At 40.1% G+C, this 18,954-nt stretch overlaps 1 protein-coding gene across 4 annotated transcripts in view; it reads right to left on the bottom strand.

Moving 5' to 3' along the window:
* The window catches only part of FBXL4 (F-box and leucine rich repeat protein 4), a 63,004-nt gene extending 45,588 nt beyond the window's left edge, over nt 1–17,416 (bottom strand). The window contains exons 1-4 of one of the 4 annotated variants that reach the window (XM_059842421.1): nt 17,311–17,416; nt 10,961–11,132; nt 9,774–10,363; nt 571–916 (exon numbers count right to left, since the gene is read on the bottom strand). In XM_059842421.1, coding sequence (XP_059698404.1) covers nt 571–916; nt 9,774–10,282 — 855 coding nt within the window. In that variant the 5' untranslated portion in view covers nt 10,283–10,363; nt 10,961–11,132; nt 17,311–17,416. Of the gene's footprint in view, nt 1–570; nt 917–9,773; nt 10,364–10,960; nt 11,133–11,478; nt 13,345–13,679; nt 15,987–16,046; nt 16,740–17,310 lie in introns of those variants that run through there. The other 3 variants (XM_059842420.1, XM_059842423.1, XM_059842422.1) reach the window with 3 other exon arrangements.
* Between the last annotated feature and the right edge of the window lie 1,538 nt (nt 17,417–18,954).

The raw sequence follows: 18,954 nt of genomic DNA, 5'->3' as shown, positions 1-18,954 counted from the left end.
TGTGCAGAAGTCCAGCTATAACATATTTTACCTGCACCACCATTCAAAACTTAGCTGGGTGGAAAAAGCTCATTTAATAATAATATAAAAATATTATGGCATTTCAAGAACAAAGCCCTGTCAGTTTTGAAAGAGAGAAAACAGGAAACCAAACTTTTAGCCTATTGCAAACTCTTTCTACTTCCAGATGGTGACTGAATCTTTCCATCTCTCTTCTGTATATTTTCTTTGTCAAGCACGAGGACTAAAAACCTACCAGAAAACTGCTAAAAGCTTCTAAGTTCAAGAGCTCGAAATTCAAGGCTAGAATAACTGCTGTAAAAACTGTGTGTGAATGTAAAAATCCTTGAGAAGTAAGAGTGCAATAACTATGCAAATACTTAACATCCACCCATGGAAGCAAACAGACTTAAAGAATTCAAGCATACCTATACAATAATTGCAGGAGATTCACAAGGAATGCAAGAAACTGAGAAAAAACAACAATCCTGACCAATACTTTATAAAGCACCTTTTCACCCTTAACGATCAAGACAATGATTGAGTGAAAACAAAACATACTTTTCTTACCTCATAAGGCAGTTTATCAAAATATCCATTAGTTGGCCATTCCCTGAGGGTAACAATGCTGAACTGCTTATTAAGGGCGTCCATTCCACAGGCAAATTTTTCTTCATCCTCATCTTCATCTAGGTCATTCATATCAATCATTGAAGTCTTAAGTGAAAGCACAGGCCTCTCTTTCACACCATGTAGTACTACTGCATCCAATTCAGTGTAATAGTCCAGAAGAGAGCTGTTCACTTCCAGTCGGATCAAGTTTGTGGGGAAGTTTATCTGTTTGATACAAGGTGTGAACTGCCGAGCCTGAGGACCATTCACCTTTGCAGGTGCCTCAGACCAAAGTATTTCCCATCTGTAAAAAAAAAAAAAAAAAAAAAAAAAAAAAAGACACACATACAGTACAGGAATTAAAATTAAAGTTACTAAAGCAATTCCTGAGCACAGTAAGAGGGCAACATCGTCTGTCAGAAGTATTTAACAAGCAAGAAAAAGGCTGAAAAGATGATTTATGATACTTACATTTTCTCTAGATTTGATAAATATCCTATGGATGAATTCAACTCCTGTTCAACTCACACTAATTCATGACCTTACCATATTTTCTCCACTGAATAACAAAACAAGCTGTAGACTCATAGTGACTTGTGTTAGTGTTATCTGTGCCCAAGTTTTTCTAACAACTCACAAGTAAGGTAATCGAAACAAATGGATTGAGGATGTCTTCACAATGATGGCATGTTAGTGTAAGTACACAAGAAGCACTCTTGCCATGTAACCCAAAGAGAGTCATCTGACCTCTTATTTCCTACAAAATAAAAGAAAAAAACCCCACCACTCAGACTATTTAATATCAAACCTGTCCAAATTACAGTACTACAAATTACTAAAAAAACCCATTTTACTGTGTTTATCTGCCTAGGCAAGCAAAATGCTCCTTTTACAAGTAATTCACTGACAAATTAGCAAAGAAAGTAGAAACTTCAAATCATTTTTGAAAGAGTCCTTTGCAAAAGATGCCAGAATTTCCAAACTGCTGAACTGAAAAGCCTTTCTCCTCTTTGGTCCAGTGACAGACAGAAGTTCAAACCATGCACAGAACTACCATACATATACATCCTTGGTTTCACACACAGACCCCAGATCTTCTCCAAGTGACAGGGAAACCTGCTGCCAACGGAGTAATCTGCAAGAAGCAAGTCTTACATTCCTTAGATCTTCAGCACTCCCAAACTTGCCTACAGGCCTGAAAACAGAAACATGCTCTTTTATATCTGCATAGGTCCTCACTTAGTGACTGGAGATCCTTCAGCCTCAATGTTTTTCCTCCCTCAAGTCTAGTTAATTCCTAAAGAAAGCCTCCAGCAGTTACTACTGCTGGTCCCTTTGACAACATGCTTACCTTGATACTAATCCAGAGACTTTCACATGCACACCATCTATTTCTGATCAGCCTAGTCCCAGCTTCAAGGATTTCTCTCAGACTTCTTGTCCTGCCACATGAATCTCAGAAGCACTCCATCTGCTCCCCAGTACCTCAGCATCTTGGCCTCCCCTACCAGACACCACTACTTTGAACTTACAACAGAAACAAACGCTTTAATGTTTTCCATCACAACAGAAAGTGAAAAAAATACAGGGATTTTAATTAAAACACTGCACACAGCATAAATAAGGTTAAGAAGTTTGATATTTGGAAATAAAAAAGGAAAAAAGGGAAAATCAAGAAAATTAATCCATATTGGCCATAACTTCCATTTCACAGTGAACATTTTCAGGTATGCACAGATAAATTTTCCTATCCTATACCATGCTGCTCTCCAAGTACCTTATAATAGAATGGGAGACTTGCAGAATTCTTATGTCCAAAGGAAAAAAAACCCAAAAACGACATGAACTAAAAACAAACATACAAGAGTAGTGAGCATATGGCACATCAAAGTACTAACACAAGAGAGTGGACAGCTCTACCCTAAAATTAACAGTTTTCATAAGAGAGACATAGTATGAAGAAAAGATTTCATTAATTTACAAAATGGATGTCTACTCATGGCAAAGTAACAGCTGCAGTCCCACTGTCACATAGGTCGATTCTCTAAGCAAATACTTGGTGCTGGCAAGGCACATGACCTTCCTTGAACACATCCAGATCACCATCTGACATTTTGCTTAGACACTTCCATGTACCCACTCAAAGTATCCTTAGGGAAATTCAAAGGCTATTTTTTCACTAATCTAACACACATTGGACCATCAACTTTTAGCAGAATGGGTCTGTTATTGACTTCTCCTTTTGGACCCTGGAGAGAGGATTATCTAGCAGCAGCAGAGCTCTTGAAAAAATAATGTATCTGGAAATCTAGGCTCATCAAATTGCAATGCAATACCCAGCTCCAGCAGGCAGTAGTTAGTTTGCAGTCTTTGTAATAAACTAGAGAAAATGGAAGACACGTAGCATGATTTCACAATCTTGTGAAGCTCCACATTGCATACCAAATGCTGATGAACAACAAAACCAGTGACAATTTTCCACTGTCCTTCTCATGACGTTTACTTCTCATCAACAGCCCACCAATCTAACTTCAAAGAAGTTAGCTCTTGGTTTATCTGGAAAAACTCAAGTTTATCAGGTTGATTTGATGATGTTTTCTGTCTTGGTGGCACAAACAAGCGCAGGCAATAGCAGTTGCTCTGAGTCAGAGCTGGCAAATCTTTCCCACGTGTAGGCATGGTAAATCCTTCCCATGCTCTTACCCCATTACTACAAGTGGAAGTGATCTCTTCCTCTGAGATCACCACTGTGACACTTAAACAGACTGCATGTAATCGGAATGGGAGTGAAGAATTCACATCGGGATCAAAAAAGTCTAAATTTCCAAGAGGCTTCAGAAAGAATTTAATTCTTCTGTTCTGGAACATTGCTTTGTTACGGTAATCCACCTAAAAATCTTTCATAAGAAAGGCATTTTTACAGTCAGTCCTGGTTTGAGGATATGTATTGAAATCAGTTTCCCTAGGAAGGTCGGCTGCATCTGTTTCAAGCTTACAAGGTTCAATAAGCTATTTAACCCAAAACAAAGAGAAACTGACTCCCAACAATTACCTTTAAAGAAGTAAAAGAATTTCTGCCTGCCCCACACTCTGAGTTAATTAAGTAGCTCTCAAAAAATCAAGTCGAATCAAATGAATTCAGGTAGCACATTGTTTGTCCTCCAGTCTTGCAGATACATAGTAACAGCTGATCAAAGATGTCACACTGAGAATGCTTTGATAAGAAGGTTTCTTCAGCAATGTGCTAGAAAGCCTCAGTGTTTCCAGCAAGAAGTGCCAGGCAAAGCCTGAATAAGAGTCAGCAACATCTGTATTTTCTCTAGTAATTGAAGAAAAGGAGGACATTAAGTGAGTTTCTTCATTCAGCCACGGACTCAGTTTTCCCATTAAATTTCTCTCTGTCCTATGAAGACAGTCAGGAACTCAATTATCTCTGACACTAAAGACTTCATACACCTATGTGGTTAAAAAAAAAAAAAAAAAAAACCATCCTTCTTCCTTTACCATGAAGAAAAATACAGTCTGGTGATTTCTAGGCTGAGAATCATATTCAGAAGGTCTGTGTCAAATGACAGCACGTATCTAAAGCTTGCCTAATTTTTTTGTTGACCTAATGTTGTTGGAAAGGTTTTTAATGGTTAAGATGATGCCTGAGAAGACCTGGTTACTTCTGAAGAAATATATGTAATAAGCGAGAGTCTTTGAAAAAGGGGCTTCTAGGAAAAGTAACCAGATTTCTCTCCAGCAATACAAGATTAAACATTGCTTGCAACTGCTGAGGTTTCTTGTACTGTCAAATCGAGAGAGGTGTAGAAAGTAAAAAACGCACTACAAGCAATCCAATAAATGCCTTGCCTCAAGAAACTAATAGCTGAGTTAAAAGCCAATAGAAGGGAGAGTTCCAGATAGACCAACAAGGAGAACATAAGGAATCTCAGAGAATATAACCACATCTTTGATGAAAATGCAACTTGTGCAACAATTATAATCACATGCTGCTCTTAGCCAAGCAACTGCACAGCAGACATCTGTAGATTACCTAGGAGAAAACATCTCCTGACTGCAAACATGCCAGGGATGCTTCAGCACACTAGTTCAAACCAACCTGGAAAGTGTAGCCCTGACCTCAGCTGTGAGCTCATAAACACAAAAAGCAGGGGAGACTGGGAAGATCATGAGGACAATTTAAGAATCAATCAGATTAAGCTGATAAGCAGAGTTCAAGCAGTCTAACCATTATAAGAAAATACAAAATTTTCATTTCTACCAAGAGTTCAATTCTGAAATACTAGAGACAGCAGACAGGACTCCAAGAATGGTCAGGACATTTAACAAAGCAAAAGGTATTTCAAGTAACTGCTCTGTCTACATGAGCTTTTTAGAAGCTTCTCAAAAATGACTGTATTCCACAAACTCAGAATTCATTTTTCTATGACAGGCATAGAAACAAGAAAAAGCTGTTTGCCTGAAGATGTCAAAACAAGTTTTAAGTAAGGATGCAAATGTCTAGAACTTGTGTGTTACACATAGGTGAGATACAGGCCCGAAGGTTCCTTATCACACTCTAATGTGTTGATGGTATCAGCAGTGTTTTGGGTGTTTTCATCTGAGATTCTCAGGGAATAAAAGGTAGAGTGAAAGAACCATCTGACTGCCACTCTCTACAAGTAAGAACTCATGATATTTTACATTCAGTACATTGCCTTTCTGGTTTCCCTCCCTTTAAGGGGGAAGGGAGGGGGGCAGAGAGAGAGGGTCCATAAAACATTTTGATCCCTGTCCAGGCTGCTTAAATACAATAAATTTCCCGTTGGAAGGAGAGGAGGCCTTTTATTTTGTCCATCTTCATTAACTTGCTGCTCTGGTTTGTGGCAGCTTCTGTCTCTACAGGCTTTAAGACTTTCAGAAACAGAAAGAAACTCTGCATGCAGCAAACACAGTTAAGCTTGGAAATACTGAGCCATGCTCAATTTTCTAGTAAAATTCTAAACAACATGAAATTAAACAAATTAAATAGAAATAAACAACAGGAATACACAAGGCAGAATGGAAGTGGTCCCAGACGAATGATTACGGTATCTCATTCGTGAGAAAAAAACCTAATAAGAGTCATACCTTATCTGTAGCAAACAAGAAAAAATGATCATAAAATAATCTCTAATTATTCAAGAAGCAATCACTGCATTGCAGGAAGAACACATGCTATGAAATATTGCCCCAACTACAGCCACAGATTGAAGACTTGTTAGGAATCTCTGATTGTGAGCTTCTATAAAAGCACATGAATGCACAGTATCACTACAACACATATATGACATAAAAACAACAGTCAAATCAAATTTTAGAAGACCACAGCAGGAGAATAGGGACCACTTTTTTGCTTCATATTACAAACTTAAAACCCTAAGTTACTTTTATAAAAGGAAAAAGTTGAAAAAGTTCTGAAACAATTATTTTTGACTTTCCCATTTAAACAAAGACTAACAGCAACTAACTATTAAGAATATCAAAATGTATCAAAAGGACTAACACTGAAGAAGCCGCTAGGGAATCATCAACAGTAAGACTTCTGGGTAAAAAAGGAGGAAAAAAAACAGGGAAAAACCCCATTTTTTTTTATCACAGAGGCTAGCTATAACTTACCCATCAATCTAATACACTATGAAAAACAAAGAAAACACTCTTGGTTGGGTTCAGCTTATGCTGCATTTGTCCCCACCACATGCGTGTAGAGCTCTGCCTCTTCCACTGGCTGAAGCTTGTGACAACTCAGCATTGTCACCAAACCCTACAAACACAGAATGTGCACTACCGTACAAAATCCCAGGGCCACACTACTAAAATAATCATAACACGACACAATCAAAAATAGGGATTGATTTCTTCACCACATAAAAATTGAGATTTTATGTTACAACATGTCCCTAATCTCAGACTATTAATTTTTCTTGAGTTTTCTGCACTTGGTTAATTCACATAACAAATCTGTACATGGAATGTCAGTAGAGTTTAAGGAACTACCCACACTTCTCACCAATCAAGATATGAGAGGCACAAATGAAAAGTACAAAAAGTTTCCATGTGTTAGAACAGCAGTTCCTCTGACACTGATGATTTTTAAAAATTGTTTTATGTAGAGAAAAGTGATTTAATGCCTTTTGTGTTTGAAGCAGTGAAAGATATGAGAAGACAGAGACTCCTCCAGTTGCTGGATGCCAGTTAAGCCATAATGAAAAAAAGGTCAAACTAACTGTCATGTTCTAAGCCTGAGGATTACTTAGAAACAACTGCAAACCCTCTGACAAGTAAATGCTTATTCCCATTCCATGAAGATCTGACCCCACCTCTGAAGACACTGAATAAAGCTCACCTGAGACAGCATCATACAAAGCTGAGATAGCAGTACTCAGTGTACCAGCAACAAAGGAACATAACCAAAGAGCATTTTCTGAACACCTGTGTGAGCTGTTCTTCCATGCAACTGAAGCATAAAATGAGTAATACATTGACCAAGTATGTGGGCGTTAGCCATTTTTTAACAAAAATATGTAAAATTCTCTTGAGCAAGAACTGTGATATACTAGCTCCTCATAAAGAGACTTGTAGCCTAGAAGCTTTTGTACACAGCAAAGTTTTGGCTTCACTGATAGTTTGGCCTTCTTTGTATATCAAGTAGGAGCTGGTGAAACAGAAGTTTCCTAATGACCTGCCCTTTCTACACAGGTGTTCAGAAACATGTACAGTGTCAGCTAAAAAACAAAGTAGCACTGAAAAGTTTCATTGGTAATAACCCAAGTATCAAAAAACAAAGTACCAAAAAAGTCAGAAGAGGAAAACAAAGTTCTAAGTGCCTTTTGAGTAAGTAGGTCATGGCCTTTTTTAACAGAAGACAATAGCATGGCAGTGCTTCAAGACTAAAACATCAGTTAAACAAGGAATCATCTGAGATTACAGCAGTATTCCATCTTCAAAAAAAGAATTCTTAGCTGATATCTCAGAATTTTTGGAAGTAAAAAGAAGAGATCAAGAACAGAAGCAGAAAAGAGACTGCGCTCTTGCAACTCTTCAGATTCCTCTCATAAAGGTGAGCAAATGAACAGAGAAAAAATATTGTGTCCCTCATGTGGAGAAAGGGTTCCTTCATCTTCCCTTCATGACACCATACATAAGACATTTGCCTCCTTTAGAAAAAAAGAGACAAATCAAATGTTCAGCTCCAAACACACAAGTCCTGCAGAGCAAAGGTAAGCAAACAGGAAAAAAGCATCCCTATAAAACTTCTCTAGCATCAAGACTAACAATTATTGAAGAGGCAGCACAGACTACTCCTTCCAAGGATGTCTGAGACAATCTTTTTCCAACCAGAAACGTTAACCTATGCAGGCAGAACAGTGGACATTCTTGCTTACAAATTAAAAAGCAAGATCCTACAGAAACTTCACCTTTTATTATGAAGGACGTCTGAGCTCTCACTCTGACCACACCTCAAGAGAAATCATAAAGCACATACCCCAGAGTTTTATACTAGTATTTTCACTTCATCTCCCTTTTGCTCTCTGTACAATTTTCTATTTCTCTTTTTTTGTGTAACTAATTACACATGTCCTTCAGTTAACTGTTTCTGAGCTTCCCTCCAATCTGTGCTTCACCATAAAGAAATAAGATCTACATCACAAAATAAAAAAGTAAAATGGAAGTTCACAGAGTAATTGCTCAGAAGTCATTTCACATTAGGTTCTGAATTTGAAAGTCTTAAAGCTGCCTTCACTACATACCATTCTCTAAATAAGTTCTGTATTACAGTGCCAAAAGCACACATACTTCTAAAGTTAGGTGGCTTGTTATTATTACTTTGACCTATCACTGTTCCTTGAATTCAGATGTTTACTTTAGAGCTATACAACATATCATATTCTCATTAGATCTGTAAAACAAGCAACTGCACTTAACCACAGCAGATGACAGAAGCATACAAAATATATTAACTGGGAATTTTGAATATAAACCATGACACCTGATTTTCCAAGGGTTTTTGAATGAATATTAATGGCCCAGTATTAGAAAGCAAGGGATATTAAGTTAGACCTAAAAACATACTTTTTAGTGTCATCTGTAAAAGGTAAGTCAGTAAAAAATCACCCACCATCCACGCTAGCACTGCTTATACCACCAAAGTGTGTGTTTCATAGCAATATAGTATTTGTTGGCATACTGATCTTTACATTTTGTTAAGTATTTCTTCCATCAGCTCTCCCTTCCTTTATCTCTTTGGTATCATTTATGGATATGGAATATGGAATACTTCAATTGCATATGGAATTTATATGGAATACTTCTATTGCATATACTGACGGCTTTTCCCAATGTTTTCCCCACTACATGCTGTGACCTGTTCACTTTCTCCTTCCATTCGTATTTCCTCAACTCCTCACTAAGAGCTTCTCAACTCACACACAGTGTTCTTCTTTACTATCTCACCATTCCCCAGGTTACCACACTCCTGATCCTGCAACTGGAATTTCATCAAGACTTCCTAATATAAAGAAAACCAAGAGGATCAAATCTGCTTCTTTTAGATGACGTGAGTGTAAAAGCAAGTTCAGCTCACCACCCTTTGACCAGACCAAAAATAAAGATCAGACAAATGGTATCACCTTTTGTCTGACTGCTCTGTGCTTATGGTTTCAGCTTCATTTCCATATGAATAGTTACAGCGCCTAATTGTACTATATATTCAACCTAAAGCATGCAGAGAAGAAAGAGTCTATGGCTACTTGAAGCAGGATGATACAGCAGCCATGAATCCTCAACCTCTTTTACACAATTTCCTTTTCCTACTGAAGGAAGAGCTCAGACCTACCACTTCAGAAGTGGTGTTTTATACAGATATAGTAATTATTGCCCATAAAAATTCCAACATCAAAACTATCATTACACAAATTAAAGTTGATATTAGGAGATGCATTAATTCCTAAAAAATGTCTACATCTCTGAAGTTGCTATCAAAATGAGACAGCACAGTTTTAAAAACATGAAAAAATAAAGAAAATTTTAGTCAGTCAGATATAAAACTGATAAATATTTGGAAGTAAAGTTCACTAAAAAGCCCTATTTGTAGCATTTAACATCTTACAGGAAAGCATAAAGAAGAAAAAAATTACCTTACTTCAGCTGGTGGATTTTGTGAGTAAGGATTTGCGGAGCATGCCAAAATCCTGACTACAGCTCCAGGATGATAGGTTTCCAGAATGTGCACAGCAGTGGGATAAACTGGTTCTTCAAAAGCAAGTTCCACATAGTCTTGGCTACAGAAGGTGGATGGTGTCCTCTTGAAAGGCAGCCGAGCGCTCGGGCAGCGATCCCACCAGGTCCCGTAAGTTCGAAAGACAGCAGTCTGGGTAAAGTCACCAGAACTAGGGTACACGTTGGGAATCCCCGCTAAATTCCACATGGTATAGGACATGCTGTTCTCACTGCCATAGTGAGAGCTGAAATCCAACACTTCTTTGGCATACTGAACTATTTCAACGTTGATAGGTAAGGCGCGGGTGTTCGATTCAATAGCCCTCCGACTGTTCATTTCTCCTCTCGTCGCTGTCCTAGCTCGGCGCCGAAGGCACATGTAGTAAAACATGCTCAGAACTGTTAACATGGGAAACACTGGTGGCATCTAGATAGGACTTAGGAAGATGCAAAAAGTCAGGAGTCCTTTATAAGTTGCATTAACTGCCTGTAGTGTTTTGGAAAAGAGCTGATAAAACAGAATGAATAAACACAGTGAGCAGATATAGGATTCTTATAAAGCAAATTGTGCTGTTTTGAATATTGTCTTAAACAAAGTACTGCTACTAAAATATTAACAAGTTATTGTATTTTATTGTAAGGCAATTGTTTAGTTGGAAGCTACTAAGTGTGGCTTCCCATTTACTTTTTACCTTACTTCACTTTTTTTTTTTTTTTTTTTTTTAAGAGAAGACTATGAAGAAACATTAGCCAAAACCAGCCCTCAAGCAACAAAAGAAGTAATGGTCAAAATAAGCATTATCTTTAGGGATTTATTTCAAGAAAATAAAATTGCAGTGACTCAGGGAAATGAATTCAAGTATGAAATGAAAATTGGCCCACACTGTAAACAACTGTGAAAGCATATCTGAAGATATACCTTCCCATTTTAAGGATACAGGTTCTTAAAACAATGTTAAAACCAATGGTTTTACTTTCCTTAAAAAAGCGTAAATGGTTTTAAGAGTAAAAAGAATGAGCTTTTGAGCTGTTAATCTAAACTTAACCCACTGCTTCCTCTATCGAGCACTAATCTGAAACAGAGTCACAAAAATACCGCCTTTACCGTTTGAAGCTGTCCATGACAGCACACACGGACAACAGAAGGGTCATCAGCCTCCTGAAGGATGCTCAGAATTCACTAACAACATCATCTTCCTTTAAACCATGCAATAAACAAGGTCTTCAAAAGAGTCCTGGCGTCAGAAGCAGAAGTCCCCATAGAAAGCATTTTAATTCTGACAAGAGAAAATATTTTCAATAAAGTAACAATTCAGTTAAACACAAAATGTACTAGATCTGCATACTTAAAAAACCCAACACAAAATATACTATTAATTAAGAATATCAATGTGTTTTACACAAATGAAACCAACAGAAGTAAAACAATCAAATAAGCAGGTTTAGCAATTAGAAAAAGCTAAATTAAAGGTAAGCTATTTTAGTAAAGTTTTCTGTTTACAACAGTGAAGAAACATTTATAGCTGAATGTTCTCTACAGGACACAGGAGGGCTGTATCATATTCCCTACTAATAAAGATCCTCTTACATATGCTTGTCCCATATTGAGCAGCTGCTCCATACCTGTGTGATGTAAACTGTGAGTTTTACCAACACACAACAAAATGTGCAGTGTATTCTCCGATTTCAGCTGGCACTACACAACACACTCAGGCTATGAATTCACATCCTCCAGCATCACAAACTGTTTCTCACAAACTGGCCTTCTCATTAACTTGTCCATCAGCTTTACTAGGAGAGAATAAGGAGTAATGCCTGTAACCCGTTAGAGGCCAAACAGGGATGACTAAGCATGTCTCAAAATAGAATAAATGTTTTTTCAAACAGCCCATGTGGGAGCTGCCGCTTAGTTTACCACAGGATATGCACTGTGGTAATCTCTGAACCAACAGATGTGACCCTTCTACTGCAGAAGACACCTCAAGTAACAACGAACATGATGCTTCACACTGCCAGGCACACAAAGCACGTATTTAATGTTTGCAGTGGGTACAAGTGAGACCCTACTATAGCATTTTTGGGAGCATAAGTTTACAGTAGGGTAAATTATTAAACAAATGGAAACTTTTATAAGTCTCTACACAGATCTACAGTGTGTTTTTTAGGTCAGTTGCCTGTTCCCATACTCACAAACACACAGATATGTACAAACAGCTCTCTTTGGCATGAACATTTCCAGCAAGAAGGCACTTGTGGTAACAGATAAGGAGAGGCTGCACTATCTGCCCATTTTACTCATGACAGAAAGAAAGTTTACTAATGAAGTGCTCAATTCTCACTTTCTTGCTTCTACTATTATTGGCCTTTTGTTTAGTTTCAAATGTTGACGTAGCTGTCGAGGACATGAATTACTCCTGATACTCACTGCAGAGGGGAATGCATAAAACAATATGCCAGATTTACTTCAAGATCCCCTGAAACACCAAGAACCAATAATGTCACATTTCCCACAAACAACCTAAGCCACCTTTCAGAAAAGACATTGGAAAAAAAAAAGTAGCACAACCCTGAACCTTTCCTCCTTAAAAGAAAAAAAAAAAAAAAAAGAAAAAAGAAACAACTCCAAAGTGAAAATAGTTATTATTTTATTTTTTCAAAGCAGAGATGCTTTGATGTAAGATGTAAGTAAAGATTACAAATACATTCTCCTTCTGGATTTTCCCCCTCTTAAAAAGAAAGATCTATTTAAAGAATATGCCAACAGACATTAAACTTCAACAAATGTTCTGCTATCAAGCCCTGAAATCGTGGCTAGATCAGCATATACACCACCTTCAAACTCAAAATTTTACTGATTAACATTATTTGAAGGCTTCTCCACAGAAAATATGGCTTTACCGATCTCAATTTTAAGAATCATTCAGCTGTGGTACTTGAAGATCAGTGGGAATCATTTATCTCACATATGCAACCTACACAACTTGACATCTGCACTGCAAACTCCAAGCTTCCTCTGGCCACAGTCTGCAGTTCTTGTGGCACTGTAAAACCAAGCTGTGCTCCTTATCTAAGCTTGTCCAAGAGCAGCAAAACCATCCAACAGTTCAGAGCTGTATGTCAGCTAGCTGGCCAGTTCAAGGCAGGTCTAAGAGAGGAAATAACCTGAAATCATGCTGCAGATTTTCTATTAGTAGTAATGTTAATTTGGGTCATTCTCCCTCTAGCAACTTAATAATTTCATAAAACCTGTAAAAATTTGAAATCTTTGACACTGACACAACTTCATCAATTTTGGCTGGCATTGGTCAACAGGTCAAAAGTAAGTAAGTAGGAACATAAAGCTCTCATGTAAACTTATTAGTCTAAACAACAGAAGTGAAGGCAAATTAGTTTTAAAGAGTCAAAAACAATATCAGATATAGTAGCTTATAACAAGTAAGACAAAACTACTATAAAAGAAGGATTAAATAGCCATTAGGACTACAATACAAATAGGAATTCTTCTTCTGGCATTTTAAAAAAAGCATTAAGAATTGTATGGAGTTAAAAAGACGAATGCAAAATTGCTTCAGAGGTTAAAGGATAATAAGCTAGTGAAAGAATTACATTAAATACAGATCAGTAGGGCCAGATGATACAAAGAGATTTTTTTCAGGAACTACCAGAAGTCAAGCTGATTTCTAATTAACAGGATTTAACTTTGCAAAAAAAAAGATAAAAATGCAGACACAGGTCTACACAAAGCATCGAGATAAACATTGCTGGAGCTCATGTACATGCAAAGTTTATTTATTATAAAGGGTGAGTCAAAAACTCCCCCTTACCTCAAATTGCTTGATTACTTAAAGAGATCCATTTAGGTCCATGCAACTATGCCTTCTGATCTCTGGCTGGGTCAATGGCCTGTTGTAATGATTAATTTCTTTTTGTATATGCATAATTATGCTAAACTAAAGCCTAATAAAAGATACTTATAAGTGTGTCTTTTTATCTTCCTCCCAAGCAGCAGCCTTCTACATCTTTTGTTTCTTTTATATCTTTTTTTTTTCCTGTCAATACCACTAAATGTACTGAAATAGTGCAATGAAATACCAGAACCAGTTTTCAGCCTGATCTCCCCAAATCATCTTGTGTGAGTGCTGGCTTGAGGGGAGAGCAAGACTGCACAGGCCACAAGTCAGACAAGCTCAAAGGACTACCAAAATGTTATCTCTACTTTTACAGACGGGACTCCAGAAAACCACTTTGGACTAGACCAGGAATAAAACTTTTTTAAGAGATATTTTCTTTCAAAATACATTGCAGTCCATCACATTATTTACAATATCTCCTACCCAGACTATTATTTAATTTATAACTATTTCAATTACATGAGCAAACTTCCTTTTTCTAACCCTTCTTTTCTTCATGTTATACATACAGAAAGGCTTTTAAGACTGTAATTCACTATTTCCTTCTTCCAAGCACAGAAAAATTTGACAAAGTAAAACATCTTGCAGTTTCTGCAGAGATATCATGGGAAAATGCACTAATTAAGTTAAAGCATTCAAAAGCACTAGATCTCTTCAGTCTATTTTGCCTCTTTTTACAAGGAGTTTTTGTATACAAATCTATTTTCCAGCTTTGAAGCAACCCATCCAATTAATGATTCCTGTACTTGAAAAAACAGCATGAAGCTGAGTCACGGCAGGTTTAGGCTGGGTATGAGGAAAATGTTTTTCACCCAGAGGATGGCTGGGCATTGGAGCAGGCTCTCCAGAGAAGTGGTGAGAGCACCAGTCCTGTCTTAGTTCAAGAAGCATTTGGACAGTGCTCTCAGGCACACAGTGTGATTGTTGGACTGTCCTGTGCAAGGCCAGAAGGTGGACTCAATGATCCTGATGGGTCCCTTCCAACTCAGGATATTCCATGATTCTACCTATTCATTTTGGTTAGTTTGGCAAATGTAACTCCTCAATATCCATAATTTTATCTCATACAAGCAGAAACAGTACAGAGCTATTCACCAACCAGACTGCTGAGAAAAGGTGGGAAGTACACAGAAAAATACTTGAGATTTCAAAGGGCTGTGAAATGAAGGATGTCTGTGAAAATATAACAAGTAACAGATACTAGATTAAGGGAAAAAAAAAAGGCACATTTTATCCCTGAGCCATCCCTAGAAAAGCACATGATAGGAAAGAGTTTGTACTATTTCAAGAGAAGCAAATGTTGTACATGCTAGTCATGCATACACCAGGTTTGATTTTTAAAGCCAGTGAAGTAATAATTCCTGTTTACACCAGCTTTGCTAATCTCACATTTGGGAGCAGTGAGCAGTTCTCCTTCATTTGACTATAAAAGAAACAGCAACATTGACAAATTACAAAGAATGTGTAAATGACAAAAAACAAAGGCTTGTATGATCTCTGAAGAAAGATTAACGCAATTTTTAATATGTGTGTCTTAGATAAAAGACAGTATATGGGAAATCTCTTAATTATCTTTGTACACTAATGCACAGAGGGAATACTGGATCCTTACATTCCAGTCTAAAACAGAGTACTTTTACCACAGGTTAGCATCTCTTGCTGTTAATTAGAAAAATTATACCAACAACTACACTCAACTTGTTGAAACTAGAAGCTATTATTAATTAAAAATTAATAAGCTATTACAGTATACTTTAAACTCAGGCCCCATTTGCTGTGTTTCTTCCCATAATATATTCTGGCACTAAAACAAGCCACTTCACACACACTTCTAATAATTCTACTGTTTGAAAAAAATTGCAATATATGGCAATTTTATCTATCTAAAATTTTATGTTGCCTTCATGCGCACCAAAATGGGCAAAATCCAAGAATTTCAGGTTACTTCACTGACTTCATTCCTGCTAGGATCAGACTCATCATGTGGTTTAGCACTGAGGTACAATAGAGAAAAAGTTCCTTTGGCACCTATTACACCTATCCAAAGTGGCCACCCAGTCTTATGGAGGCGGCTTTCTCAGAAAACAGAAATTGTTTCTCAACATGAGTAAATCATCATGTAGCCCTTTCTATTAACAGTCTAAAGTTAGCAGCATTATGCCACTTCATTCTGACCAACTACCCTTCCAGCTGTGGTGAAACTCTCCCCTTCATGTAAAAATTAAAAAAAAAAATTCCTCACACTACTTTTAAAAAGAAATTTGTGCGCATTTGTCTTACTTGTCTTTTCACTTTTCTCTTGAGATATCATACTGCCTCTCCATGCAGACATACTCTGTATAGCATTTACTTGTTGATCAGCTGCTTCCTCACTGCACAATCGCAGCTTTTAGGCCATGTAGTTGGTACCTGCCACTGTCACAGAATTAATGAATCAATTGGGTTGGAAAAAGCCTCTGAGAACTTCAAGTTCAACCTATGACCTAAAAGCACAATGTCACCTAGACCATTGCACTAAGTGCCATGTTTCCTTAAACACCTGTAAGCACAGTGACTCCATCACCTCCCTGGGCAGCCCATTCCAGGTTCTAGGTACCCCTTCTGTGAAGAAATTCTTCCTCATGGCCAACCTAAATCTCCCCTGGCACAGCTTAAGTCTGTGTTCTCTCGACCTTATCATGCCCATTCACATTCAACTGATGTCCATTTGCCAGCCTGCACTGGTAGCAAGTAATCCACAAGAAGAAAAGCCCCCCAAAGTACACACCTAAAAATTAAAAAAAATAGTATCGCTAGTTCAGCTCCTATCCTGCTTTCTATCGTGTTGTGATCGGGCAACTGCGTGAAACCGGGTAAGTGTGGAACACCGCAGGGACCGAGCAGCGGCGAAGGACCCGCAGGGGAGAGGAGCACAACCCGTGCCCAGCCCTGCCCGCTTTGTCTGGTGCCAGCACTGTTCCTCCCCTCCTCCCTGCTCCATCCCATCCCTACCCCTTCCCACTCCTGGGGCGCCCGCGCTCTCTACCGGCGGGGCAGCTCCCTTTCCCCACGGGAAGACAGCTCCCTTTCCCCACGGGAAGACAGCTCCCTTTCCCCACGGGGGGACAGCTCCCTTTCCCCACGGGGGGACAGCTCCCTTTCCCCACGGGGGGACAGCTCCCTTTCCCCACGGGGGGACAGCTCCCTTTCCCCACGGGGGGACAGCTCCCTTCCCCGGAGGGGGCAGCTCCCTTCCCCGGAGGGGCCAGCTCCCTTTCCCCGGGGCGCAGTTCCCGCCGAGGCCTAGGGACAGCGGCGGGCCGATGCGGAGGGGACTGCCCGGTACCGCCGCTGCCTCCCGCGTCCCCTCCCCGACAGCAGCACCGGTCCGGCCCGGCCCGGCCCCGCCAGCCTGCCCTGGGCGGGCGGACGGGGAGCGCGCACCCGCGGCCACCCGCACCCGCCGCGCAGGGCCGGCCCCGCACCGGGGCTGCTGCAGGGCCCGGCGCTGCGGCCCCCCCGCGCCTGCCCGGCAGCACCAGCGCCGCCACCGCCGCCACCCTACCCCGTCCGGAGGGCGGAGCTGCCCGGGCCGCCGGAGCCGCCGCCGCGCCGGGCGCCGCCGGAAGCACCGCGCACGGAGGGCGGCGGGGGCGGGAACCGGGGGAAGCGGCGCGGCGGGGGCGGGGCCGCCGGCTGCGCCTGCCCGAGTCCCGACGTGGGGCGGGCCCGGCGGGCAGCGAGCGCGGAGCGTTTGTTGTGGGATAGGAGAATGCTGGAATTGCAAGGGTTGGAAGGGCCCTTAAAGATCATCTAGCCCCAACCCCACTGCCATGGGTAGGGACCTGTAGCAGTAGGCCAGGTTTCTCAAAGCTCCATCCAACCTGGCCTCGAACAACGCCAGGGATGGGCCATCCGTGGCTTCTCTGGGCAACCTGTTCCAATGTCTCACCTTCCTCACAGTTAAGAAGTTCTTCCTGATGTCTATCATAAATTTCCCCTCTTTCAGTTTGTATCCATTACTCCTTGTCCTGTCACAAGGACAGATGCAGAGTCCCTTTCTGGCTTCCCTGTTGGCCCCTTCAGATACTGGAAGGTTGCCATGAGGTCTCCACGAAACCATCTCTTCTCCAGACTGAGCAGCCCCAACTTGCTCAGCATTTGTAGGGGAGACGATCCATTCTGGACGTGCTTCAAAACTTTCATGTGCTCCTCACACTGGGCACACCGTAATTGCACGCAGTACTACAGGTGGGATCTCACCAGAGCAGAGTAGAGGGGGAAAGTCACCTCCCTGACCCTGCTGGCCACACCGCTTTTGATGCAGCCCAGGACTCCATTGGTTTTCTGGACTATGAGTGCACACTGCTGGCTCGTGTTGAGTTTTTCATCAGCCATCACACCTGAGTCTTTCTCCACAGTGTGGCTCTCAGTCCAACATGTATGTGTGTCCAGGATTACCACAATCTGGGTGCGGGACTTCGCACTTTGCTTTGTTGAACTTCATGAGATTCACACCAGCCCACCTCTCAAGTGTGTCAGGGTCCCTCTGGAGGGCATCCCTTCCCTCCAGGGTGTTGAATTATTGCGGTGTTGTGGTTTGTGACTCAGGCCCACTCTGCTTTGCGTTTTGTTACCTCTGCAGATATGAAGGCCGTGGTGAGGTGGGTGCCGTGAGCCCACCCGCTCAGGATGAGCCCTGGCTTGATTTCTCACAGAAAACCAGGAAGCGTGTCTTGTCCTAGCCCCAGGCCAGTCGGGCTATGCTTTCAGTGTCATGTTTGAGTTTCTAGCATGTCATAAGGGCAGCCCTGTTTTTAATTGATCTTAACAGGTACTTACTCCAGCACACTGTGGTGCCTCTTGGGTTGCTACCTTGTGTATTGAAAAGAAAGTGTCATATAATTTAATTTGGTGCGTGAGTGCTTTCTCTCTCAACCACCCCTTCCAGTCAGAACTTCTGCAATAATCACTAAAATTGCTGTTACTCCATCTGGTCTCCTCAGGTCTCCAGCAAGGCGCCATGTTAGATGGTACCTGGGATCGTTCAGATGCAGTAGAAAATAGAGTTGCTGACTTTTACTAGCTGGTCAAATGTAATTCTAAAAATCCAGAAAATATGTAAATAGTTGCTATGTAACATGCTTTTTATAAATTCTATGCATTTATAATAAATTAATAAATGCTTTAATATAAATTCTATGCATTT

Source organism: Haemorhous mexicanus, chromosome 3 (genome assembly GCF_027477595.1).
Source record: "Haemorhous mexicanus isolate bHaeMex1 chromosome 3, bHaeMex1.pri, whole genome shotgun sequence".
Taxonomy (NCBI): Eukaryota; Metazoa; Chordata; class Aves; order Passeriformes; family Fringillidae; genus Haemorhous; species Haemorhous mexicanus.
The sequence above is the reverse complement of the archived record's forward strand: the minus strand, read 5'-3'. Positions and strand labels throughout refer to the sequence as shown.